Source organism: Gymnogyps californianus, chromosome 1 (genome assembly GCF_018139145.2).
Source record: "Gymnogyps californianus isolate 813 chromosome 1, ASM1813914v2, whole genome shotgun sequence".
Classification (NCBI taxonomy): Eukaryota; Metazoa; Chordata; class Aves; order Accipitriformes; family Cathartidae; genus Gymnogyps; species Gymnogyps californianus.
In genome coordinates this window covers 162,852,962-162,877,071 of record NC_059471.1, presented here as the reverse complement: position 1 = coordinate 162,877,071, position 24,110 = coordinate 162,852,962, and the positions used below count along the sequence as shown (strand labels likewise).

The following is a 24,110-nucleotide window of genomic DNA, read 5'->3' as shown; positions in this document are numbered from 1 at the left end:
GAAAGGTGTGCAGGACACAACAGGGCCATACCTGCAGCCTGGCGAGTGCAGTTTTTCTAGACTTGTCCCCGCTGTGGCGACATGGATATTGCACAAGGTGCAAAGGAAAGTGCCTGGCGCTACTGGAGCGATGCCCATTTGCCAAAGATGCGGGGCTTGTTTTTGCAGGACACCCTGGAAAGAACTAGTGCAAAAAGCTTCCATAGTGTTTGCAGCATGCTTTGATGACTCAAACAACAAAGCCAAATACTTGCTTTTTCTTCCCAAGGCTCCCTCCAGCCATGCGGAAAAGCTGGAATCCACAAGTTTGTTTTTGTTTTTAAGAGCGCTGTGCTTTCACAGCTTCAGAAATTATTAAAGAGCCCTGAGCGGGACTGCAAACAGCACCAACGCAAGATCCTGCACTGGCTCAAATCTTAGAGCAGAAAACTTAAAAATTATCGTCAGTGAAAACATTGCCTGAATTCCCAGCAGCTCCTCAGAATTAAAACATAAGCAGATCGAAACCTTTCTATTTCCTGCAAAATTTGATCAGTGGTCCAACTGGTGGAATGGGATCACTGATCCCGTAAGTGATCCCATCGTAAGCGATGTGCCCAACCTATTCCCCACGGCAGCCCAGGTTGGGACCCACCCCGGCCCCATTTTAAAGTCCGAAGTTTGTTCAAATTGAGAAGGCTTTAAAAGACAAACACTTCTAGCCATTAAACGACCATGTGGGGCATGGAACTGTTACAGCAAAAAACAGGAGGAAGAAAGCCAAAGGCATTTGGAAATTATCATCCTGTAAAGACAGGTGGCCCTACAAGCCCAGCTGCTTGACAAGGCTGGGGAAAGGTGGCAGCCTAAGAGGGAGGGGAAGAGAGAAATGCAATGGCTTTACCCTGAAAAGAGATCCTCCCACGTTAAGACATCTATTGCAAGCTGGTGATAGGCAGAGCTGCCAGGACAGGCAAGCAGGCAGGGGCAGGTGGGCAGGGAAGCCCCATTACATGCCTTCGATAAAAATCCCACACCCCACCACCACGCTCAACCCATCACGGTTTTCCCAGGAGCCCAGGGCCCTCCCAGGGGGTCAGTTAGGGATGGGTCAAGATGTCACAGCTCTCACGCCCGGTTTGACACAGACCCTCCACGCTTTTTCTGTTTGTGTTTCATTGCTCTCCCATGGCCCCTTCTTCCCTCTCCAGTTAAAGGCTCCGTTTGCCTCTTTAGAAGGGAAAAGAGGAAGACTCTGTTAATTACTCCCAGCCTCTACCCTGTGTTTTCTAGACAGCTTGCCAACATTTTTTTTTTGTCATGAACCACTGTGCAAAGCAGGAACTATTTTGGCATCGCAAGCTCTCACCCGGAAGCTTCAGGGGAGCACGGCCAAGGCAGCCATTTTGTGGCCAGGGCGGTGTCCTGGGCAGCCACCATTTCCCTGTAGGGTTTAACAAGGCACTTGCCCTACGGCTGGCCGGGCCCTGCAGTGGCACTGACAGGCAGGGCACTGCCTCATCTGCAGAAAGTTCACAGGAACCTGCTACAGATTTAAAACTGTTTTTCATCACTGCTGCCATACTGACCTTTCCGATTTCTGTCCTGAACTTTGATGGCCAGTCTGGCAAAAGAGAGGAGTGTTACAGTTTTGCCCTAAAGCAGGAAATGGCATCACCTGCCTTAAGTTACCTAATGCGCTCTTGTGATATTCAGCCCTTATACAGAACTGGCAAGTAGACAGCGGCGAATGCACAGAAAAACCCTATTGCATGCCTCAAAAAAACCCCACCCAAACCCAAACCACCCCAAAACACTGTTTACTTATACCTACCCACTTACAGCCCTCTTCTCCTCCCCATCTTGGCTAACCCTGGTATTTTGGTGACCCAGAAGACAATACACAAGCTTTTGGCCTCTTTCTCAAGTTTAATTCACAGGGCTTTAGGGTACAGATCATATATCAAATTTACAGTAGGACTGCTAAAAAATTAAAAATTCAAACTGTGCACTATGTCCTCTGCAGTTCTGGGTTCAAAAGTAAGAAATGATGACACTCAAAAAGGTCTCTTGCTCCCTCAAGAGGCATCATCATTCCTTTTTTTTCCCCCCACCTCTTTCCACTCTTCCTGTCCTGACTTTCTCGGGAGATGCAGGGCCTAGACCAGGGAGCACAGCACCAACATCTTACGAGGGCAGCCGAATTCCTGACGCGTGTGACCTGCACACATCATCTCAGACTGCAGCTCGCCACCTCCAGCCACAGTCCAGAACCCAAACTGCCCCTTTGTGCTCTGGCAGCCTCCTTCCCCATTGGGAGCTCCTGCTCAGAAAGGTGCCATCAAAGCCAGGCACACACAACCCCAGCAGCCACCCTGGTCATGCTCCTCAGCACACCTGCGGCCTTTCTGGAGTCTGTTTCCCAAGGCTTAAAATTACAAGTCTGGGGGAAATTTTCTTGCACACCAGGAAAGCAGAGTTGTGATGTTGCAGGGTGGTCTGCCTCAAAAAGGGAAAGCCCTTTTAGTCTTCTGCTTCCCTTTGTCAGGACCTTCCCCAAATAGCCACAAGGTGGAGCACAGGCTGCTGTGGGCAGCTGGAGGATATTCCAGGATCAGTCTGTGACCTCCTGCTTTATGCTGCTGATGGGAACGGGAAGTTCTGTGGCTCCAAAATCTACTACAGAGGGGTCGATGGTTTCTTCTTTCACCTGCACAGCAATGACTAGCAAGAGACAGAGAGGGAAAAATAAATACGTAAAATCAACCCATGCTGCCTCGCTCTACCTGCAGCACCCCAGAACCAGCTCTGTTCATGCAAATACTCAAAATGCCCCAGGTTTCCAGCCCACATCTTGAGGGTCCCTTACCACAGGCAGCCCTGTCTTGCCAGCACAAATCTATCCATGGTCACAGCAGCAACCAGGATAGGACTAAACCCTGGCAGCATTCAGCTGCCTGCTTCCAAGAACAACTTCTCTTAGGGCCGAGGGAGGAAAAGCCAGTGTGGTCCATTCTCTACCTGCCTGGGTCCACACAGGGGAAACTGAACCTCTGTGAGCAACAGGGACCTTCATGAGGCTCCATCCCCATGTGCACAAAGCATCTCACGCACACTCTTCCCCAACACCCACTAGGGTTGGCAGGTGACCCAGCTGCCAGATGCTCTTCTGGTCACCACACCTCTTGACGCTCAGCACGATGGGCTGTGTTCACATGCTCCGACAGCCCTTATGGGGACCGGGATGTGACAGCACACCTTTGATGTGTCCATCTTGTCTCTCCTCCCTAACTGACTTCACACAACCAGACTGCTCAGTAGGGCAACCAGGCCCTCAGCAGGCATCAGCAGTATCAAGATATCTAGCTGTACTGGTGCCACCAAAGCTTCTCAGGAGGCAAATCTTCCCAGGGAAAGCAGGCAAAGGCCTTCTTCCACTCTCTCTGTCTCTGGAGGAGTGGAGAAGGAGGAGTGGGGAAGGACATTTGTCACGGTGCTGCCTTTGCCTGCCTGGGGGCACCCATGACAAAGGCCAAGAGGCAGCACAGGGCTCGGGAGGGCCAGTGGTACACAGGGCATACGCGAGAGAGTTGCATGTGGCTGCTGGGTAGAGTAACTCACTCCCTTACTCTCATCAGGTGCTGGCTCTGGCAGAGCCTTGCTGGCAGCTTTTGCTTCTCGTTTCATCTTCGGGGCAGAAGTCTTCTTGACAGTCTGCTTGATGTTGCGGGTTTTGGCAGGTAACTTTTTTCCTTAACAAAGAGATAACAGAGCATGGGGAAAAGTGTGTTTCTTTTCCCCTGGAAAATCAGCAACCCTGCTCCACTGAGAAACCACAGGCCAGGGACCAGCACAACTGACCGGCAAGCTACATGGTCATTAGCTGCCAACTGGTTACTCGACAGACATGGCCTACTGGAGAAAAACTCTATAGTCATCGTCTCAAAATATGCTCCTCCGTGTTCTCCTTCATTAAAGGCAAGGCACTTCAGCGTGTGCTTAACTTCCAAGGAGCAGGTCCTGTTGGAATCAGTCTGGAGTCAGCTTTGCTTACCTGTCTGGGTCTAGTCCTAGGCAATGGGCATGTTGGCTGCAAGGCATGGACATTGTAGCATTAATGTTTTCGTTTTTAGCTGACGTTTTTATTTAGGTTGAACGTCTTTATATTCTTTAGGTGTCCCTTCCTCTCCACCCCCCAGGAAGGAATTTCTTGCCTGTCTACACATGATTTGCAACAGCTACTGCAACAATGACGACAACAACAAGATGAAACAATAACATGGTCCAGCCCCACTACTGGCCTCTTCAGCCATCTTAAGGCCTTCTTTCCCTGAGCACAAAGCAGGCAGGGTTGCTCTCCATCTACCCTGCAGCTGCAGCAAACAATCTCCCTCCAACCACGGACACAGTAGGGAAAGCAGCACAACCTCACGCCTGGAAGCAAGCGCCATCTATACCTCAGCCAACAGAAAACAGACTGCAAAACAGATCCTTCCCACACACACAGCTCTCTGCTCTTTTAGGTAATAGGGCAGTTAAGAAGGATGAAGCTGTGTTGTCAAACCCACAGCTGACTGAGGGCATCCACAGCAAGACAAGGCCTCTCTCTCCTGCTCTGACGGGACATGGACAGGGTTCCTCTAACTGGGCCCAGCCTGCGAGCGAGCGGGAGGGCACTAATCAAACATCACTCACTCTTCTTTCCATAGGGTTTCTTCTTCTTCTTGGGCACCTCCTTGGCCTTCACTGGAGTTGTGGGCTCTGTCATGGAGATGAGAGGGAAACGAAAGCCAAGTCCCATAACCAGTAGGTAACTGGGATGAAGTGACATAAGCGAGAAACAAGATATACCCGTCCCCCCGAGCCAATGCCCTCTTCCCAAGACAACCAGCTGAGGGGAAAGCAAGGCTCTAGTGCAGTTGCTGTCTGTGCTTCCAGGCGAGGGCCCAGGGCGGCAGGCTGGGGCAGCACAGGGGAGAGAGGCCCAGTAGAGATTTGACAGGGGCAGTAAAGAAACAAGATTCATAGCTTGGGACAAGAAGGAAAACATCTGCAAAGGTGAGGCAGTGGCCTCCCTGTGACAAGGGAAGGAATAAACTCTTGAGAGGGATGCTCTTACCTTTTACAGACAGAGTCAGAGAATTGATGAGAAAAGGGAGCAGGGGCCGAGCTCCCCCTGCTACCTGGCTGAGGTTGTAGGTATGCTTAGTAAAAGGGAGCTGTGCAGGGACAGGACCACCTGGAACTCTACCCAACTTCATCAGGAGCAATTCTCTGTTGGTATGCAGGTGGGGGAACAGAGGGAAAACAGAGCCAACTTCAAATCTCAGGCTGTTTTCTCCCCACCAGACTCCTCCCTCTGCCAGCTGCTAGAACGTGTGGCAGCAGAGGAAGACTTATGGTAGCCAGCGCAAACCAAGGAGGCAATTTTCTCCTCCCTACAAGGCCCAAAAAAAGGAGGAGCCACTCACAGAGCAGGAGGAAGGAAACCTTTGCCTCTAGCATTAGAAACCACAGTAAAATCTTCACTCACCTGGAACAACAGGTGGCTGAAGCTGGTAGCCTGTCAGCTCACACCACCCCACAGGATAAATGTCTGGAGACTCGCAGTCCACCCATTGGTCATACTCGTTGTCCCAGCCATCAAAATGGATGCTAAGGAGACGGTGGACTACACGCTTCACAGTGGCCACGCAGATGAGCCGGGGCTCCATCAAGTCCACTGCTTCCACCTTCATGCCTGCCTTGAAGCCATGGTTTGGGCAGTCCTGGGTGCAGAAAAAATGAAAAAAGAAAACCCAAGGCCATTGCACCCAGTCCAAACCCACATATGACCACCAGCACCCTAGAACAGGCTTGCCTCCAGCTTAAAGCAAGCACAGAGAGAACAAGTCCACAGTCGCGCAACAGAACTAACGTCGCATACCAGAAGGAGGCACACATGAACAGACCCAAGGCCAGCTGTGTGCTTAGTGAATCTCAGCCCAGCCTTCAGAAGAAACAAGATCCTCACCTAGGGGGAGCAGCAGGCAGCAGTTAAGGGACACCCGATCAAACCCATTAACCTGAGACAGCCCTGGGAAATCAGAAAGACCAGCACAGGCCCAGGTGCTGCAGCAGTTTTGCTGATGCAAAGCAGACCCCCTCCACCCACGTGCCAGCGACATGTCCACAGGCAATAAGCGGTGCAGAACCCATCAGGAGCCTGGAGCTCCTGGAAACACTAGAGAATCGCAGGTCACACTCAGAGGGACCAAGATATCATGACATCCACAAAGGCATGACACTGCTTGTCCTGACCAGCCAAACAGGGCCTTTACTTGGAGAGTACATACTCCTGTGCCTTGGGCTCTCCTTAGTAGTGCTGACTAGCAGCAAAGAGCAGTCCAGTAGAGACATTGGGTATTGCCTATCCTGACTTCAGGAAGGCTTTTGACGCTGTCTCCTGACACTCATGACAGAGTGTCATGTCAAACTCAGCAAGTTTGCTGGTGATACAAAACTGGGAAGAGAGACTGATATACTAGAGGGTTGTCCTGCCATCCAGAGGGACCTTGACAAGCTGGAGAAATGGTCTCACAGGAACCTCAGGCAGTTCAACAAAAGGAAGTGTGAAGTCCTGCACCTGGGGAGGAACAACCCCAGGCACCAGCACATGTTGGGGGCCGAGTGGCTGGAAAGCAGCTTCGCAGAAAAGGACCTAGGGGTCCTCATGGACACCAAGTTGAATGTGAGCCAGCAATGTGCCCTTGGGACAAAGAAGGCTAACGGTAACCTGGGCTGCATTAGGAGGAATGTTCCCAACAGATCAAGGGAGGTGATCCTTCCCCTCTATTCAGCACTGGTGAGGCCACATCTGGAGTACTGTGTCCATTTCTGGGCTCCCCAATACAAGAGAGACATGGACATAGTAGAGAGAGTCCAGCAAAGGGCCAGGAAGATGATGAGGGGACTGGAGCATCTGTCAGACAAGGAGAGGCTGAGAGCTGGGACTGTTCAGCCTAGAAAAGAGAAGGCTCAGGGGGATCTTACCAATGTGTATAAATGCCTGAAAGGAGGGTGCAAAGATGGAGCCAGACTCTTCTCAGTGGTGCCCAGTGACAGGACCAGAGGCAATGGGCACAAACCGAAACACAGGAGGTTCCTTCTGAACATCAGGAAACACTTTTTACTGTGAGGGCAACTGAGCACTGGCACAAGTTGCCCAGAGAGGTTGTAGAGTCTCCATTCATGGAGATATTCAAAAGCTGTCTGGAGATGGTCCTGGGCAACCTGCTATAGGTGACCCTGCTTGAGCAGGGGTGTTGGACAAGATGACCTCCAGAGGTCCCTTCCACCTCAACCATTCTATGACAGCCAGAGCTCTTGCGCTCCTCCTTGCTGACTGCAACCATCCCTACACATCTCTTCTTCCTGGCAGCACTCACTGTGTTGAAGAGCCGTGCTGGAACAGGTCTTGATTTAGTCTTTTCCAGGTAACTTTCCCAGTCGAAGGTCTTTGCATCTTGCCCTGCAGCAGAAAGAAATAGTAAGAGGGGAAAAAGGCAGTCACTGGGTAGACCAGCTGGGGGAAAAGGCAGAATAGACAGGAAGGAGGCTGGCTGCAAAGCAGTTTCATGAACCAGCACATACAGCCTGATCTTGGACACAAATCTAGTGCACAGATTCCATGGCAGTCCAGCACCCCCCTCCAGTGGGCAAACACAGAAAAGTGCAAGCTGCAACTCTGAACATCCATGCCAGTCATATATCCAGACCACAGAGAAAAGCGAGAAGCAGCAGCAGGCAGGAAGAAGTATGTTCAAAACACACCAGTAAGATTGATCTTTCTCCCACCAGCAGGAACATCAAAGGAAGACAGAATACCACTGCACAAAAGTGCTGCAACACAGAAATTCAGAACAGGCCTTTTTGGGTATGGCCAGATGAGGCAGTAAAAACACTCCTAGGGTGATTGCCTCTCAGGATTTTGCAGAAATATTGGTCTCAGATTTATTCATACAAGAAGAACAGAGGTGACTTCTGCCACTTTTAAGTACTGAGTCATGCAGCAATGGCTCTACTTATCCCTTCCCACCCTCCTTGTCCTTTAAACCTTCGATTCTGTTCAGTTGGGGGATCATACACCTCTCCCACTGATCTGCCAGGAGCTAACCACCATGCCATTAATGCCCTCTGGAGATGTTACTTCCTTCCACAAAGTACCAAGACTTGGTATATGGGCAGAGCTCAAATGGACTGGCTCTCTGAACCAGCCCTATCTCCCTGAAAAACAGGCAGATAGGGACCTTGTGGTTTTGATCCATCTGAACCTGACACCTCTCAGAAAAGCACGGCCCAGCAGATTCTGCATGCAGGTTTGTACCACAGGGCAGAGTCCAAATCTCACCTTTTGGAGGGGTCAGATCGATGCTGTTCTTCTGACAGAAGTTGACAGGGAAGATGGCATGCGAGGAGGCATGATAGCAGAACCAGTCAGAGCCATCAGCAGACGTGGCTCCATCAATGCTGATCATGAGATACCCATCCAAGAGGACCTGAGATGGGAGTGAAGGGCATGAGTGTAGAGCTTTGCTTGCTCTAAAGCCTCTCCTCTCAAAGGATCCTCCCAAGAGTCCCCACAGATGGGTCACAATTGCCACTAGACAGTAAAATGCAATGTTATATGCTCCAGGGCATGCACTAGCTTCTCCTGATGTGTTAGTTGACACAAGCTAATCCCCAAAGCAGCAATTTCTGCTGGACTGGGACCAACACTAATGGCCTTGTGAAAAGGACTCAGCCATAAACAGTCAGGAGCTCCGTTTCCCTCAGAAACAGACTTTGGCAGCCCAGAGACCCTCTACACCAGCCAGGTCATGAATTTGTTACTGAGTACAAGGGAAGGGCACCACCTTCAGACTTGCCACTTCCTACAGCAACAAGACTTGTCCCATCCTGTCACTCACTGGTAATTGGTGCCTACCAAATGTGATAGGCACATCTGCCCCAACCTTTTCACATTTCCAAGCAATGGCTGAAGGGAACATTTTACAGACACAAAGAGCTTTCCTAGCATCCCCCTGCCAAACCCCAAGTGTCAAAGTCCTCTGCTTGGGTTCTACGAGGGCAAACAGCTTCTTGAGGGAGCAGGAAAAGCCCAAGTCGATGCTATACTTTAGGACATGTAACACACCTCACTGAGGAAACCTGGCCAAGCAATTTACTTCCCAACACTAGCACAGGAGTAGAGCTCACTACCACCTCATCAAGAGAGACTGCAGGAGACATGTCCATCCTCAGCTTCCTACACTAGTGAATGCTGCCCATACAGATACACCCCATTCCCTACACAGTCACCCCACAACTCCTCCCCTCCCCTTTCTCTCCTCATGGCTGCACTACAGAGGCCTCTCTTTATGCACTCCAAGAACTGGAGAACAAAACTTCCCTACTGCATGCCCAAGGGTGAAGGAAGGGTGGCTGCCAGTCACACACACTGGACAGTTAGCTTGCAGACCAAGCATGCTCATCTTCATGCTGTCCACTTAGGCACACGTGGACAACTGCTGGTCTCATCAGCTTCTCAGACCTCTGAGGTAACGCCCCCGTTCCCTCCACACACCAGCTGCCTACCTCTCTTGATAGCCCTGTCCTCTCCCTCATGCAAAATCCTACCCGGTCTTACTCATTTGCAAAGACCTGACGAGAGGCTGGGTTATCTCAGGTAAACACAGTAGACCCCCTTCCGCCCACTGAACTTACCTTGCAAACAGTGGCCACACAAATGTTGCCCAGATTCAGGGGGTCAATGGCCTCCAGTTTCATGCCTTCCTCAAACCATCCACCTTCAGCATACACAGCTCGTACCTAAGGGAGACTCAGGTATACCATGTGCTGTCAGGGGTATGGGACAGTCCCATCCCGACACCAAGCGTGCCAAGTGCGAAGAGGATTAGAGCTTCTTTACTTGGCTCAACCCAAGTTGGGAGGGGAAAGAAGAAATATTACAAGAAATACAAAGAAGCAGCCAAACCAATGCTGTGTTTGTGTCAGCAACCTCCTGCCAAGGCTCTGGTCAGTCAGAGAGTCAGGCCCAGCACTCAGTGGCTACTCCACAGCAAAGCAAGCCTCCTTCTCATCTCAGTCCTTACCAATATGATCCAGCTCCTTGTCAGAATTGGTCTCTCCCATGCAATCATCTTCCCTCTCCAACTCAAAGCTCCAAGCAACTGTCTGCCCTTCAGTTGAGTCCCTCAATCTGTTGTTGTCTTTTAGTTCTTCCATCTTTCTATTTTGGCCTGCCCCTGCCCAACCACAGCCTTGACACCCCAAACACCTTACTGCCCTATAGCTGTAAGAGAGACAAATGAGCCATCCTCAACAACCCACACAGCAGCGTATATACCCAAGGAAGGAAGTGGTATCACTGCTTCCTTTGCTGTGGCCAACACAGAAAGGCAGACTTGTCCTACCTTCTTAAACAGATAGGGGACAGCATCACAGTAAATCTTCCGGAAGGTGGGATGGTTTGCCATGTCACTGCGTTTTTCTTCTGTGAGGAATGGAAGAAACAAAGAGCAGTAAGAAATCTGCAGCAACAGCAGTAAGAAAACACACTGGTTATTAATTCCCTGGTGAGAGCTCAGCTGCTATAAAAGACCTAGATCAGAGACCATGAGAAGAGTAATAAAAAGAACAGGTCAGTCCCTCTACACCTTCTCATAACATGGGCTGTGATGCAGGGCTTGCTCAAAAGCAGATGGCTGAGCTTCCTGAGCGCTAGTGATGACACCTCTACATGCAGCCGTAATCACCAGGGAGAGGTAGCAAGGAAGGGAGACACAACCAAAAGGATCAGCAGGGCTCAAGTCTTGTTTTTTTCTGCCAGTCTAAGCTGATCAACAATTCCTCTCTGTAAAGTCCAGAAAAACACAACCTGATGGCATCCAGTCTTACAGAAGCCAGCATGAATTTCCTCAAAAAGACTATAAACATCTGTGATGTTGCAAACTCTGCATTCTCACGCTGTGGGGATAGACTACCTGCTTCAGGTAAGAAATCCTATAGTCCCCCTGTCCTGACCTGTGGCAGCAGACTGCTGGGCTTTTATCTATCCAGGGGGAAAAGCAGCAGACACACAACTACGCAGACTTTATCTGTCAGGTCCTGAGGCAACTGCCTGGCTCCCAGCATGTTAAGACTGGTGTCAACAGCAGGGTCCAGGCAGTTCATAGCAAATCAGAAGATGCTTGTGATGGCCTGATCCCTACCTGTCTTCTTCATGCTGTGGCCAACTCTCCGTGACCAGCCCACAGGATGGATGAGGGGACTCCACATGTGGCACCAGAAGTCATCATCGCTGTCGCCGTCCTCATAGAGGAGTCTCAGTCTGCCCCCAATCACCGTGTCCACCACTGCCATGCGTGTCCGGGACACATGGTTCTTATCCACCACCTCCACCCGCATGCCCTGCCGGAACGGGTACTTCATGCTCTCCGCCATCTGGCAACAACCAACAGAGGAGGTGAGATCAATCGCACTTGGTGTTTTCCTTCCCCAAACACTTCAGAGAATAGCTTTCCCCACAGACATCCTAGCCAATCCCCTGCGCTGCCCAAAGCCGATTGGGAGACACCTATGGGAGTGGGTTCATCAGGGGGACGGGGAGCTGCCAACCCCGCACAACAGCATGGTTGGGCACACGCACCCTAAGTGCCCCCTGTCGTGTGGCCTCATAACAGCTAACCCCACCCTGGCCCAGCTGCCGTGCTCAGCCAGCACCTTGTGTGAATGTTCTGAGCATTGGAAACAGATGTCACTTCTGTGCAGCAGGAACTGAGTGAGGAATTGCGTGCCTTTTTCAGTCATGAGACCATAAGGGTTTCAAGGCTGGAAGCAGTTAGAAGCGTAGCTTCCCAAAGGGCAACAGGATTTTCAGTTGACTTTAAAAGAGGTCAGGCCCTTATTTTCACTTTTTAACTCGAATCAGAGGTAGAGCAACATGATGATCTATCTGCCAACTCCACCTCCAATGCAAGAGTTACTCTGCAGACTGACTCAAAGGCGCAGGCACACGAAAAGAGTCACTGGCTGCCTTCTAACTGATTTTTTTTGAGACCTTCAGTTTGCTGATACAGCCTAGCCCTACACATCCACAAATACCCAAAGGTATTTAAAGAACACCTAACATTTTGGCACTGGGGATCCCAGAATGCTGTGCAGCAACTACAAAACAGACTCAGACATCCAAACCAGCCTACAGCTGATTCCAGAGGAACTTTTAAGGGAAGGTCTCCCCCTTCCACCTCCTGTTCATTAGGTAGGAGTGGGGATGCTGCGGGGAGAAAGACACTGACATCTGTCTCCCTCTACCACTTCCCTTCCATGGCGTGAGCTCTCAGCTACAAGCTGTGGCCCAGGAACAAGCATCTACGAACATCCTCTCAACTTTCTGAGAAGCAACAAGGGAAACACCAACTACGTCAAGGTCTCCAGCTCAGCATCACCAATTACCTTGCACACATGAAAACCCCTCACCTGCCTTCCTGCCTGCTGTCTCTGGGACCGTCTTCCTTATCTGTGGTTTACAAAGTTGCCAGCAACAAAAGAGTCTCTTCTCTCCGACAGATCTAACCTCAGTGCAGGCTACACAGAACAACCACAAGAGCTATAAAGCTGGCAAGGCCACAGCACAGCTGCTTCCATGCACTTCGAGGGAGCCTGTGCCCCTCTCACTCCCCGCAGGCTGCTGTGCTACGAACACTGAAGGCAAAGGTTTTTGACTCGCAGAGCCATTCCCCAGCACTGAAACAGGGCAGGAAAAGGCCAGGTTGGAGCTGCATTGGCCTCCCTATTCAGCAAAAAAGCAAACTCATCCCCAGTATTTTCCAGCAGAGGTTGACAGGACAACAGCTTTTAAAGCCCATCTATGACCCAAAGGAGAAATGGTTGTGCTGACAGGGCATAGGGGCTGTGCCATCACCCACAGCATCATGACAGGTGTCTCACTGCTCCTGTCCTGCCCAGGTTTCAAGGGGACACATTGGAGTTGCACAGATCAGAACCAGAAGAGACATGTTGCACACACATCTCCTGGCTTCAGCTTCATTTCCACACATAAAATGACAGCCTCCCACATTTACCTTGATGTGGAAATCCACTGGGATGGTCCTGGCTCCCACCAGTTTTTTCATGAGGTAACTTCTCCAGTCAGTGTACTTGGCATGGATAGCTACAGACGCACAGGGAAAAAGCACATCTTTATGACCAAAGGAATTAGAGCACCACACTACACCTTTCTTCCTCTCTGAGAGTCCATTTGCATTAAAAGGCCTTCTTCATGTTCAGATCCTGTACCTGCTCTCAGGCAGACCCTGTTCTGCAAGCTCGCCCTCACAACTGGCTGCAAGGGATCACCATTACAGAATGGTCTGGGCCAAGCAGACATCCAGCTCCACTGATCTAGATGTGGAAGTGGTGTTAGAGCAAAAACACGTGAGCCATACCAAGCAAACCTCAGCTTGCCAGAATTCTGCTAAACTGGCATCCTCCTAACTACTAGCTGAGCAGGGACTGGATCCAGCGTGCTCCCCAGAGACACTGTCCAGGATGTAGGACCAAAAAGTTCCCCCAAAGGTTAAGCCTAGCCACCGTGTGGGTCAGAAGGAGGAACAGCCACCTGCATTAGCTTCTGTCCGTAGGTCTGGCACCAGCTCTGCATCCAGTACCCCCAGGTCACCCACAGGGAGATGCAGAGGGAGCAGTCCAAGCAGTCTCCAGCTTCCCAAAGAACTAACTCTTCCTTGTAACTCAGAGCACAAATGGAGCTGCGGTCCCATGTACAGTGGGAGCAGCTGGCCCGCTGCACTAGGCATATACCAAGGCTCCTCCATGCCCAGGCACTTGCTGACCCCTCTTGTCCCACACTCACTTTGTGGTGGTACCAGGATTTTGCTGTTGATGGCACACCAGCCAATGGGGTGAATATCCACTGTGCCCAAATTGCACCAGAAGTCGTGGCTGGCATCGTTCTCAAAGCCCTCATATCGCAGAAGGGCCCTGTACCCTGTCAGGACAGGGAAGACAACCAGAGAAAGGCATTAGAGGCCAAGAATTTCTCCTCTCCCTGTTGGGCACCACAGACTTAGTCCCTACAGCACAGCCTTCAGAGCTCTGCATAGGTTATCAGAGCTTCTCCAGTCATCTGGAGGCAGAACTGCCCTCGCAAAGAGCCCAGCAACCAGAAGAGGAACCAGATGCTGGTTTCCTCCCAACCCCGCACCGTGTTATTTCCTGTTCCAAAATCTCTCAGCAGTTGCAGAGCTACAAAGAGCTGATGTTTTGCTTAACCAGCTACACTTGGCTCTCTAAAGCTTCCCTCAGAGGTTAGCCATCCCCAGCTGTCAGGAATTACATTGGAGACATACCTACAGTCTGGATGACAGATGCAATCCAGTACACACGGCTGGGGAGCACGGCATCACTGTTCAGCACTTCCACTTTCATACCTTTCACCACATCATCCCACTGATCGAAGAGCGGCACCTGAAGGATTGAGGCAGCCACGTTGGGAGAGGGATGTTGACAGTTAGAGCAGAGCTCAGGCCCTTGTTCTAGCTTTCAGAGACATGTTCTAGGCAGCTACACTTTCACCTTAGGCACAGGCTTGCATGCCTTACCCTTCCTATATCTGCCAACAGCTCGAAATGCAACCGAACTGTCCCAAACATCTCACTGGGGTGTTCATTGAGGAGCCCAAAAGGCAGAACATTGTATAGCAACACTTAACTATTTCACTGCCAGCTGTCCTATTATCCCAGAGTAGCTGCTGCCATTCCTCTATGGTATCAAAATCCCTAGCCATCAACAAAACTGCCATGCCTTCCTGACCTGTCCTCAAGAAAAAGGAAATTTTGTTAGTATTAGCACAGATCACAAGTCGAAAGGAACATAAGTGAGTCTTAATACACAGAGAGGCTGGGACTGCTACAATACCTAAGAACTGCCATTCTTCCATGTATCTGCCTTGGCTACTTGGCCCATAAGGACTGCAAATCAGTATGACAGGAACCAGACGTGCTGGAGGGGCAGCTACTGCCAGGCCCACATAAGCTGAGTTCCTCCCTGCGCATCACCCTGGGCTGTGCTCATCCACACAAACTGCAAAGGCAACCGGGAGCTTTCCGCTATCCCCCCCAGTCAGAACTAATTCTGTCCCCAGCCAGCACTGGGCCATCGCCACCAGCAGTGCTTCTATCAAGTCCCCCTCTGCTTCCTCCCCCTAAATTCCTGGTCCCTCTGTGGGACTCCCATTCTTAGCTGTGAGAAGTCCCACCTTCTTTCCTTGCATCAGCTGGGGCTCAATAACCAGCTCCCCAGGCCTCTACCCACCACTTGTCACAGGAGTACAGGGGAGCCCAATGCATACAACACGCCTCGTGCACACTGCAAGGCACAGCAAAGAACTCACGTGTTTGAAGCAGCTGACAGGGGCTGCCTTGAAGCCGTGCTCCTGCAGGTACTTTCCCCAGTCAAAGCCCAGGACGAGTGCTATAAGCAGACATGAGAGCAGAAAATCAGGTGAGATTATAGAAAAGGCACAGAGGGCTCAGTTACCTCTGGACTACAGCTTGCAGCCAATTGTGGCCTGCTCTGGGACAGAGCCCTCTGCCTCAGCACACAGGGACTCTGCATTCCAGTGCATTTTCCCTGGTGAGGAACTAGATCCTACGAGTGCACAGGGACCAGCCCCCGCACGAGGCACAATATATTATTAATCAGTCCTTGCTGTCACTTGCTTTTGGGAAAGGCGGGGCAGGAGGGGCAAGAAAAGGGGTCAAATCCAGCTCAGGGCTCAAGCACTCTGGGGAGAGTAGAGACTGCATCCTGTCAGCGCTAAACCACTTAGCAGCTTTGCCTCTCAGCAGCAACACTGCAGGGTCATATCAGCAGCACTTGTTTCCCCAGAGGGTGCTGGGAAAATCAGAGTGAAGCACTGGGATACTAATCCCACAGTCACTTCTGATCCAAGGCTACAGCTCTGCTCCAGCAGCAGTCTGCTCAGGGATCAATCCCTGCTGCCACCCCCTGGGGCTCACTTTTGCCCTAACACAGCAGCTTCCTACTCCTTCAGCTGCAGTGACTGGCTGTTCAAGTTGATCAGTGAACGACTTGGCTTAAATCTAACTCCCCACAGGCAGTGGGGCAGCAAACGGCTGGGAGCAGCAGGGCACCTTTAAGTCAGCTTTGCCAGTACCTCGTGAGACTGTGACTAGAGAGCTTATGCTTCAGTCCAAGTTGCACCAGGAGCAAGGATGAGGCTGCAACAGGGGATGGGCAGGAACCCATCAAGGCTCCGTTAGCACTGGCAGGGAGATGGAGAGAGATGTGCCCTGTGTCCTGCCAGCCTCTGTTGGAGCGATCCACACACATTGTTTCAGTACAAGGCAGTGTACCAGAGGTGAGAAAGAGGACTGCAGAGCTTACAGCCCTCCAGGTGTCCCCATTTCTGTGGCTCCTCACACCTCACCTACACTCACCATCCTGGCCTGTCAGTGTCCCATCTGCCAGCTGCCCCGTGCCCTGCGAATGGAGGAAGGCCCCGATCTTGGCCGACCAGGCTGCCTTGTGCAGAACTTTAGCTTTCTTCGTTGGTGGCTTCCCCTACAAAAGAAGCGACATTAGGAACATTAGTGGCACAGGAGAGGAGAGGAGAGGAAGCCAGGCCCTGGAACTGGCCAGCAGGGCACGTATCTCTTCCTTGGGGTGATTTTCAGGTTTCAGCATTTTCACTAATGCTCACAGGAATAAGAAGAAACAGGTGGTAAAATATAACTGTGTCCTTCCCCAGCTTCTAGGAAGCACCACCTTTCAGCTGGCATGCGTCCTCTGGGGACTTCAGGCAGGAATAACAAGCCACTGGTAATGGCAGTCTGATCTTTAACTAGAGAGCAACCACCCACCCCTGCATACAGGCACATCCTGCTCCATCCCCAGGGAAGAAAGAAGGGTTTTGACTCACCTGCAGTCTGGCCAGGATGCTGGCCTTCTTGGAGTTTGAGGAGTAGCTTCTGGAGCAGGAGACGCTGCAAAAACGTTTGGTCTTGGAGAAGAAAGCCTCTCTGGTGCCCACAATCCCACACATCTCGCACACAGCTGAGAGAAGGAAGGCAAAAAAATGTGAGCAGTTGGCAGGGTCGATGCACTACAAGGACAGAGCTGAGCCCAGGTAACCCTCATTACACGTAGCAGCTCCCCCATGTAGCCCAGAAAGTGCAGTCTCAATCCAGTGCTGCTCCCAAAGCATACTCAAGGTGCAGACATACACCCTTCTGCTCCCCCAGCCCTTGTTCTTTCCATCATGCACGTGCTTTAGGTAGAACAGGCAGGCAGTGCAGCACCTGGCTCGGAGCTGCTGTCCTCTGTGAGCCGGCCTGTGGACAGCTGGTGCACAGGAGAGGTCGGAAGCTCTCCAGCTTCCCGGTCTGCCACCTCATCGTCACTAGACTCATCCAGACAGGAGCTGCTGTCGCTGCCCATGCTGCTGTTGTAGCCCCGGAAGCTGTCATAACCCCCAAAGATGTCCAATTCATCGTCCTCCTCATCGTCATTGCCTTCCTCCTCCATCCGCTCCAAAGATGAAGTTTTGTGGCAGAAGGTAGACACCAACTGAAAAAAGAGCCAGTCTGCTTTAAAATAGACATTTTACACCACACCCCACAATAAACCTGCCTTCATTGCCGGGGGGGGGCCTCCTGGACAGGGGAGAGGCCTCAGGGTGAGCAATGAGTCCACGTAACAACTCCAAAGGCAGAAGTCTGAATCTCTAGCAGGGAAGATATTATGCCCACAACAGGTCCCTTTACAGGTATTTCACAGGCTGCATTCTGCTTCCCAAGAGGAAACAAACAGCCACAGAGCTGCAGCTACATAGAAAAAAGTTTGAGGAACATGGAAAGAATACAGGGAACTACACTGCCATGCTGACGAAGACAGAGGAGACTGTCCTTCCAGGCACTGTCTCTCCAAACACACTTGCACAGCACAGCAGTGCAGACACAATCAACATTAAAGTCACCACAGACTTCCAGCGCAGAGCACAAAGCTGCACACTCTGGCCACCATAGCTCACAAGAGCTGTACAGCCTGGATGTCAGCAGGACAAACTCGACTCTGGAGAAAGTTCATGTTCTTTGGAAACTGCGTAGTCCATAGCTGACCTCAGTTCAGAAGCTGCAGCAGCAGGATGACAGAACAACGTTTGTTAAGAGTTTTTGCCTACAACCAGATGTCTCCACAACTAAACATCTTCACTAGCTCTTTGTACTTGCTGTTACAGCAACAGAGCAGAGAGGCAGTGACTGAAGAAAGAGCACAGAAATCCAGTGACTGTTTCTCAGACTAGAAGAATCTTGAACTGGGCTCCAAATAAGCGCAAAAGAAGCTGGGAAAAGGTGTTAGCAACTTGTGAAAGAGCAGCAAGAAGTCAGCATCAGCACAGGGAGTGATGGAACAGAAAGGTAGATTGGAACAGCCACACGAGGCACCAGGATACAATTGTTCATCCAAGCGGGCAACAACAAAAGATCAGCAGCAAGTCCATCACCTTCCAGTGCTAAATTCCCTCCAGTCCCTGGCTCCTGGGTATTATTATAGACACATGAACAGGAAGATCAGACTTCACGCACTGCTGTCTCCCCACATCCTGCCTGGCTTTCACACAAAACAGACCCAAGGTACCCAGATTGTTCCCTGAGAACAGAGTTGCTCTCCTGCAGATCCACATCCTCAGACAGCATTCCCAACGTCTGAAAGGCCTTAACTCCTCAAAAAAAGCACATTCATCTCTTTCTTGCCCCTATCTGGGGGTGCACCTTCCTTCAGCTCGTCGGAAGTGAATGTCTTTGGATCGTTACTCTTCCACCAAACGCGAATGAAACTTGCGGACATGTTAAGTTCCCAGGGCTGACAAGCAAGGACAGCACCACCCGCAACCTCCTCAGAGAGGCGATGGGGACGCAGAGGCCCATCCCACCCGGGTCAGACCCATCATCCCCTCCAGCACCAGCCCGGCCCCCGGCAGCACGGAGGCGGGGCGGCCGGCCACGGCGGGCACCACAACAACACGACGGCCAGGAGGAGGCGGCCCGGCGCTCCTCGCCCCCTCCCGGCCGCGGGCAGCCGTTACCCCAGTACCACACCGCAGCCGTTACCCCGCTAACACAGCCCGGGCCTCGCGCCCTCCCTCAGGGGAGCGGGGGGCCCAGCCCGGTGCCCCAAAGCTTTCCCCAGCACCCTGCGGGCAGCTCCGCGCCCGTAGGACGGGAGAGCCGCCCTCTGGCCCGGTTCCGGCCCCGGAGGAGCCCCCGGCCCGTGGCCCCTCACCTCCCCACGATCCTGTTCCATGGCTCCCAAGACGCCGCTAGCCCGCCTCACGCGCGGGGAGCACGTCCCCCCTCAGCGGCCCACCTGATTGGTGGGAGCCGGGAAAAGAAAGCCAATCAGCGAAGAGTTTGTTCTCGCCGCGCTCCTCGCGGGGCACGACGGGAGCTGTAGTTCTTTTCCCGCCACGACGGCGGTGAGGCGTGGCCACGGCACCTCACGGCGGTCCCCGCCCAGGGGCGGAGGAGAGGCCGGGCCCAGCTCCTGGCTTCCCGGGCACGCCGCCGGGATGCACTGGTGGGCCCACCCCATCCATTCTCGTAGTTCTGGGTTAGCTCTCTCAGTCCCAGAAGCTTATGTGAACAAATCAAAACAAACGAAAAAAACCCCAACAAACCCCAAAACTTCAGCGCCACGGACGGATTTGATGCCCAGTAACCACCAGCGTGCAGGTGCAAACGGAGTGTCCCTCCAACAACGTCAGCCCCATGGAGGTGCACAACTGGAGTTGTGCGTCTTAAACATAACCGAGGATGCGCACGGTTTCCTAGAAACCTTGGTAAGTGGGTAAGGATTTGGTTTTAGACGGGAGGAACGCCTTCAGCGTGGCACACGAGCAACGCCTTTGTCCCTGTCCCGTGCTGCTGACACAATCGGCGTGTCACCCAGGCTGGGGAACTGGTAAGCACTGCCAGGCAAGCAGGGTGCAGAGGACAGAGAACTCGCTCCTTCACTCCCACCCTGCCCTGCCGTATCCAAGAATCACACGGTAAATAACCCACACGAGTTAATGCTGCTGCTCCCTGTGTCCTCAGATGATCAGTCTCAGAGATTTCATGCATAAATAGATGTTTTATTTGGCAAAGACAGTATTACCTATGCAGAAGAGGCCTTGAAGTGCTTACTGTGCTATGCAATCGGTTTTAAAATTTTTATGCATTTATAGCACAGCTTCTTCCTAGTACAAATGCTTCTCTCCCTTTTGGATTTTTTTTTCCCCATGGAAAAGTAGTATAGTCTTAGTGGTACTGGTAGCAACATCCCTCACCCCAGCTCGCTGTCAAGAACAGCCAAGAAGCAAACATCTCACCGTATGTCTCTGGCATTGATTCTCTTTTACTCAAAAGCTCAAGACCCCTGGAGTTAGTTTCATTTCCCATTCTACCCCTTTTATTTTGTTATCACCCTCACTGTGTTGACATTGTAAAAAGAAAAAAGAAGGAAAAAAAAAAGCCTGTACTGAACGTTCCTACTCTGTACAGACTTTGTAGTGAGTAGCTAAACAAATAACGTGCGAAGCACACGCACAGCTCCTCTCGTGTGCATATAGTACGGCCTTAGTTGCAGGCGAAAGTAAGGCAGCATGGAAAAGGTTCGTTCCAAAGGCTTACCTATGTTACAGATACACATGGCTTGCTCTTCCAGACAATCCAAAGGCGCTAAAGCGAGGCTACAGCCTGTCACTAAATGCAAAAGAATGTCACTATCAATGTAAACCACGCTGAGAATCCTGGGTGGTGATTGGGGTCACAGCCTAATTCAGAGGGACAGTGGCGGGGAGCTTGCAAAGCCTACTGTGTGCAACTTGATCAGCAAATTTCCGTAGCGTCAGGGGTCCTCTAGGTTCAGGTTTTCCAAACAATCCTCCAGCACTGTTAAAAACCAGAAAATTGCTTTTAAAGTATTTAAATAAGGTAGTTGATAATGAGATAAATTATAAAGGCTATTATTCCCTTGCAAATACTGCTAGACAGTGCACTGCATGACAGACAACAAAGCTGTTTCCGGAAAAGACACAGATACAAAATCAAAGGCTCATTACATCTTTCTGCTGCAATAATCTTTCAAGTTACACATTATGAGCTATTGCTGATGTGCATCCCCTGCTTCCTTCCCAGAACGGAACAAGCAGCACTGCTCCCTTAGGTCACAGACAGGCGGGCTCAAGGCTTCTTGAAAAGCTTAAGCAAAAATGAGTTCTGTGTTGACACAGAACAAGCTTAAAGGCAGTCCCCATCCCATGGCTGTTCCTTTGTCATTGCAGTTCTAAATAAACCTTTTCAATAAGTAATAGTATTTAAATAATTTCATTTTAATTTGAATCAAATTCAAATTGATTATGGAATATTTATATTCTCTTCAATAATAAAAACTTTGTTATGTAACATTAATTGTAATATCTTTGTAAAGCCAGCTCCTTTCTTTAGGCATGTAACAGCACTGATAATCTCAAGAAACCAAAACCCAAAACTTAGGTAAGACTTCACTTTTCCTGTCTCCTTCTCTACTGCCACTCTGGGCCTGGTCTCGGTTTTGATGCCCTTTGAAATAAAAATTTTAGAAAGATCATTATAAAAAGGCTGCTGTCAGATGAAAGCACAGGAGTCCAGGATGCAATGGGAGGGATTATTCCTGCAGGACAGAGGCCAGGCTGCTTTCTCAGAGCTGGACACAGGCGCTCAGCTCCAAGCTGTGCAGCTGGAGCAGCTTTTTGTACTTCAGCACCAGCTGTATCCCTCATCACCACAACTTCCTTTAGGAGCACTGGCACACTGGCTCTTTGTGCTTGTCTACTGGGACTGTCCCCTCACCCATGCTCTGGGGTGGGGAGCTCATGCTCCAGGTCCCCAGGCTTCATAAATTCATCCGCTGCTCCTCCAGAGCCTCCTTTTTTAGTTTTCTACTCTCTGTCATTTCAAAGAGCTCATAAGAATCCTGGCAGTCCATGGGCCTAGTTTCACTTCCGGCACCAAGAGGCAGCCATTCTGGTTACAGGTCCAGCTGCCAGATTCATGAGTGCAGTGGGAAGTGGCACACAGCTTTAGTAATGCTCCTCCTTTCACTTCCTACGCTGACACCGTAAGAAAACAAAAAACAGCGATAACATTTCGCCATCAGCACTGGGGATGGCAGCCATTTTGAAGAAAAAGTGTTTATAGACTTGTAACCCTTAGTCATACGTTCACAATGCTGTCTTTGAAAAAGGAAAGTAAGGTAGAACAGCTCAGAAAACCAACAAGCAAACAGAAAAAATAATAAGAAAAAGAAGTGTTCTGCTTAACTTTTAGCAGACTAATTTTACAAAGGTAATTGTGAATGAAAAGAGGGAAATGGTCACCACCATGATGACCATGACAGTACAGGATTCCCCTGCACTAGGTAGTCAGTAACCCAACTGTTCTTACTTGCAGACATCCCTGGCTACGGCTGTCCCATGTTGGGCCCTTGATTCATGGGAGCCTGTGGCATGCTTGGAGCACTTGGGATCATGTTTTGCTTCTGCAGCCTCCTTCTTCATTTCTCCTGTAGCTCCTTCCGAATCTTATAGATCTTCTCCGCTAGCAAGTGATAGTACTCTGCCTGTTGGGGAGGAATACAAGTCAGGAAAGGACATGACACGCACGTGAAGTAAAGGCAACAGGTCACAGTGATCCAAGCTTGGAAAACAGCCTTCCACACACACATTTTGGCTTGGGTGGGCGTGGCTCTCCCTTTGCAGGGGCTGCCGGGCAGACAGGAGGGCAAAAAGGGGCACTGCTCAGGGCACTGCTGGCAACCATTAGGCCAAGACCGGACGTGTCTCTTCTCGTGTCCAACACTTCTTTGGGACAATCGCAGTGAAGAGCTTCACGCTGCCTTCAGGGAACCCCGAGAAGTCTCAGGCACAGCACACCCCGACAGGCACCACCCCGACTCCCGGCACACCCAGGCAGAAGCCAGCAGCTGGCTGGTTCCTAGACCCCATCCAGCAGCCCCTGAACGCACGCTTCCTCAGCCTGGGAGTCTCATCTGTGCTTTCGCTCCTCTTCCTCCCCAACCACTATGGGATCAAGGCAGAGATACACACGACTGGACAACAGAGGACTGCATCTCACCCTGCTATTTGCCGATTTATACATACGCCCTTCCACTTTCCGAGCATATGCCACCAGATTCTCCATACGCCGATCCTTCAGTGCTGCAGGGTCAGGAGCAGGAAACATGGCTTGGACTCTGGGGGGAAAAAAAACAAGCACGCAAGTCATTAGAGTATCCCCAGACCGGGACATCAGCACTAACCCCAGGGATCTGAACACAAAGCAGCAAGCAAATCTTCTGACAGACTGAGGCACTGCTACTGCTCCCGGGGGACACTGCCCCCCTGTAGATAGCTTGAGTACAGAGTGGGACACTTCCAGTCCAACAGCTCCAAGCCAGCAGATGCACCTCCATCTTTTGTGCTTCTGCTTTTCCTTCCACGGACCCTGACAAAACTCACCCCCTGACCCCCTAGTTTTGGAAGCCAGGCTTCTTCCTGCCCCACACATATACCTCAGAGGCAGCAACTCACCCAACAGTAGATTGTTTTGATATTAGCTACTCACAATTTATGAACAAGGTGGTTTCGGAGATCCCGAGTGATGTCTCCATGCCACTGCTTCTGGCCGCCCCGGGACGGGAAGAAGCTCCCTGACCCCAGGCCGAGTTTCTCGCGGCTCATGGCGACCTACGCTGCTGCAGTTTACCGAGGAAAGCACCGACTCCACAGCCCCCACCGGAAAAACGTCGGAAAAAAATCTTCAGGGCGGGGAGTTTCCCGGCGCGGGGTGGGGGTGCGGGGGAACGGCGGCCGAGGGCGCCCGGCCCCGCCCGGGGCGGGGCCGCGGAGGAGGCCCCGCTCCCTCAGGCACTAACGGCCGAGGAGGGCGCGCAGCGCCGCCCAACGGTCAACACCGCTTCTGAGGCGCGGAGGGTCTCTCAATGTACGGAATTCTTCCTTTTTTTTCTTT

General features: G+C 51.3%; 2 protein-coding genes across 5 annotated transcripts; both read right to left on the bottom strand.

The window, feature by feature from the left end:
* Nucleotides 1–1,894: 1,894 nt before the first annotated feature.
* L3MBTL2 (L3MBTL histone methyl-lysine binding protein 2) lies at nucleotides 1,895–17,624 on the bottom strand. Of its 3 annotated transcripts, XM_050915044.1 has the most exons (16): nucleotides 17,361–17,624; nucleotides 16,982–17,115; nucleotides 16,500–16,623; nucleotides 15,431–15,510; nucleotides 14,388–14,505; nucleotides 13,892–14,026; nucleotides 13,104–13,192; nucleotides 11,232–11,463; nucleotides 10,434–10,510; nucleotides 9,724–9,828; nucleotides 8,369–8,516; nucleotides 7,407–7,489; nucleotides 5,513–5,747; nucleotides 4,675–4,740; nucleotides 3,609–3,731; nucleotides 1,895–2,703 (listed from the first exon to the last, which is right to left on the bottom strand). In XM_050915044.1, the coding sequence occupies exons 1-16, from the start codon at nucleotides 17,584–17,586 to the stop codon at nucleotides 2,594–2,596; spliced, it is 2,085 nt and encodes a 694-aa protein (XP_050771001.1). In that variant the 5' UTR covers nucleotides 17,587–17,624; the 3' UTR covers nucleotides 1,895–2,593. The 3 variants fall into 3 exon arrangements, with proteins under 3 accessions (XP_050771001.1, XP_050771002.1, XP_050771003.1); XM_050915045.1 differs by lacking the exon at nucleotides 4,675–4,740 and having other exon boundaries at nucleotides 10,434–10,513; XM_050915046.1 differs by lacking the exon at nucleotides 13,892–14,026 and having other exon boundaries at nucleotides 10,434–10,513.
* A 3,307-nt stretch (nucleotides 17,625–20,931) lies between these two features.
* Nucleotides 20,932–23,905, bottom strand: LOC127029639 (histone acetyltransferase p300-like). 2 transcript variants are annotated; one of them, XM_050915371.1, is made up of 4 exons: nucleotides 23,706–23,905; nucleotides 23,217–23,334; nucleotides 22,527–22,701; nucleotides 20,932–20,993 (listed from the first exon to the last, which is right to left on the bottom strand). In XM_050915371.1, exons 1-3 carry the CDS (start codon nucleotides 23,819–23,821, stop codon nucleotides 22,636–22,638), a joined length of 300 nt encoding a protein of 99 aa, XP_050771328.1. In that variant the 5' UTR covers nucleotides 23,822–23,905; the 3' UTR covers nucleotides 20,932–20,993; nucleotides 22,527–22,635. The 2 variants fall into 2 exon arrangements, with proteins under 2 accessions (XP_050771328.1, XP_050771329.1); XM_050915372.1 differs by having other exon boundaries at nucleotides 20,973–21,014.
* Nucleotides 23,906–24,110: the final 205 nt, after the last annotated feature.

Coding starts and splice junctions, on each gene's coding strand:
- L3MBTL2 (XM_050915044.1), bottom strand. CDS start 17,586: ATGGAGGAGGAAGGCAATGACGATGAGGAGGACGATGAATTGGACATC. Junction 17,116..17,360: donor GGACAGCAGCTCCGAGCCAG/GTGCTGCACTGC, acceptor TCCTTCTCTCAG/CTGTGTGCGAGATGTGTGGG. Junction 4,741..5,512: donor TCAGCCACCTGTTGTTCCAG/GTGAGTGAAGAT, acceptor TCTCCATGACAG/AGCCCACAACTCCAGTGAAG.
- LOC127029639 (XM_050915371.1), bottom strand. CDS start 23,821: ATGAGCCGCGAGAAACTCGGCCTGGGGTCAGGGAGCTTCTTCCCGTCC. Junction 23,335..23,705: donor AACCACCTTGTTCATAAATT/GTGAGTAGCTAA, acceptor TTTTCCCCCCAG/AGTCCAAGCCATGTTTCCTG. Junction 22,702..23,216: donor ATAAATCGGCAAATAGCAGG/GTGAGATGCAGT, acceptor CCTCCCCAACAG/GCAGAGTACTATCACTTGCT.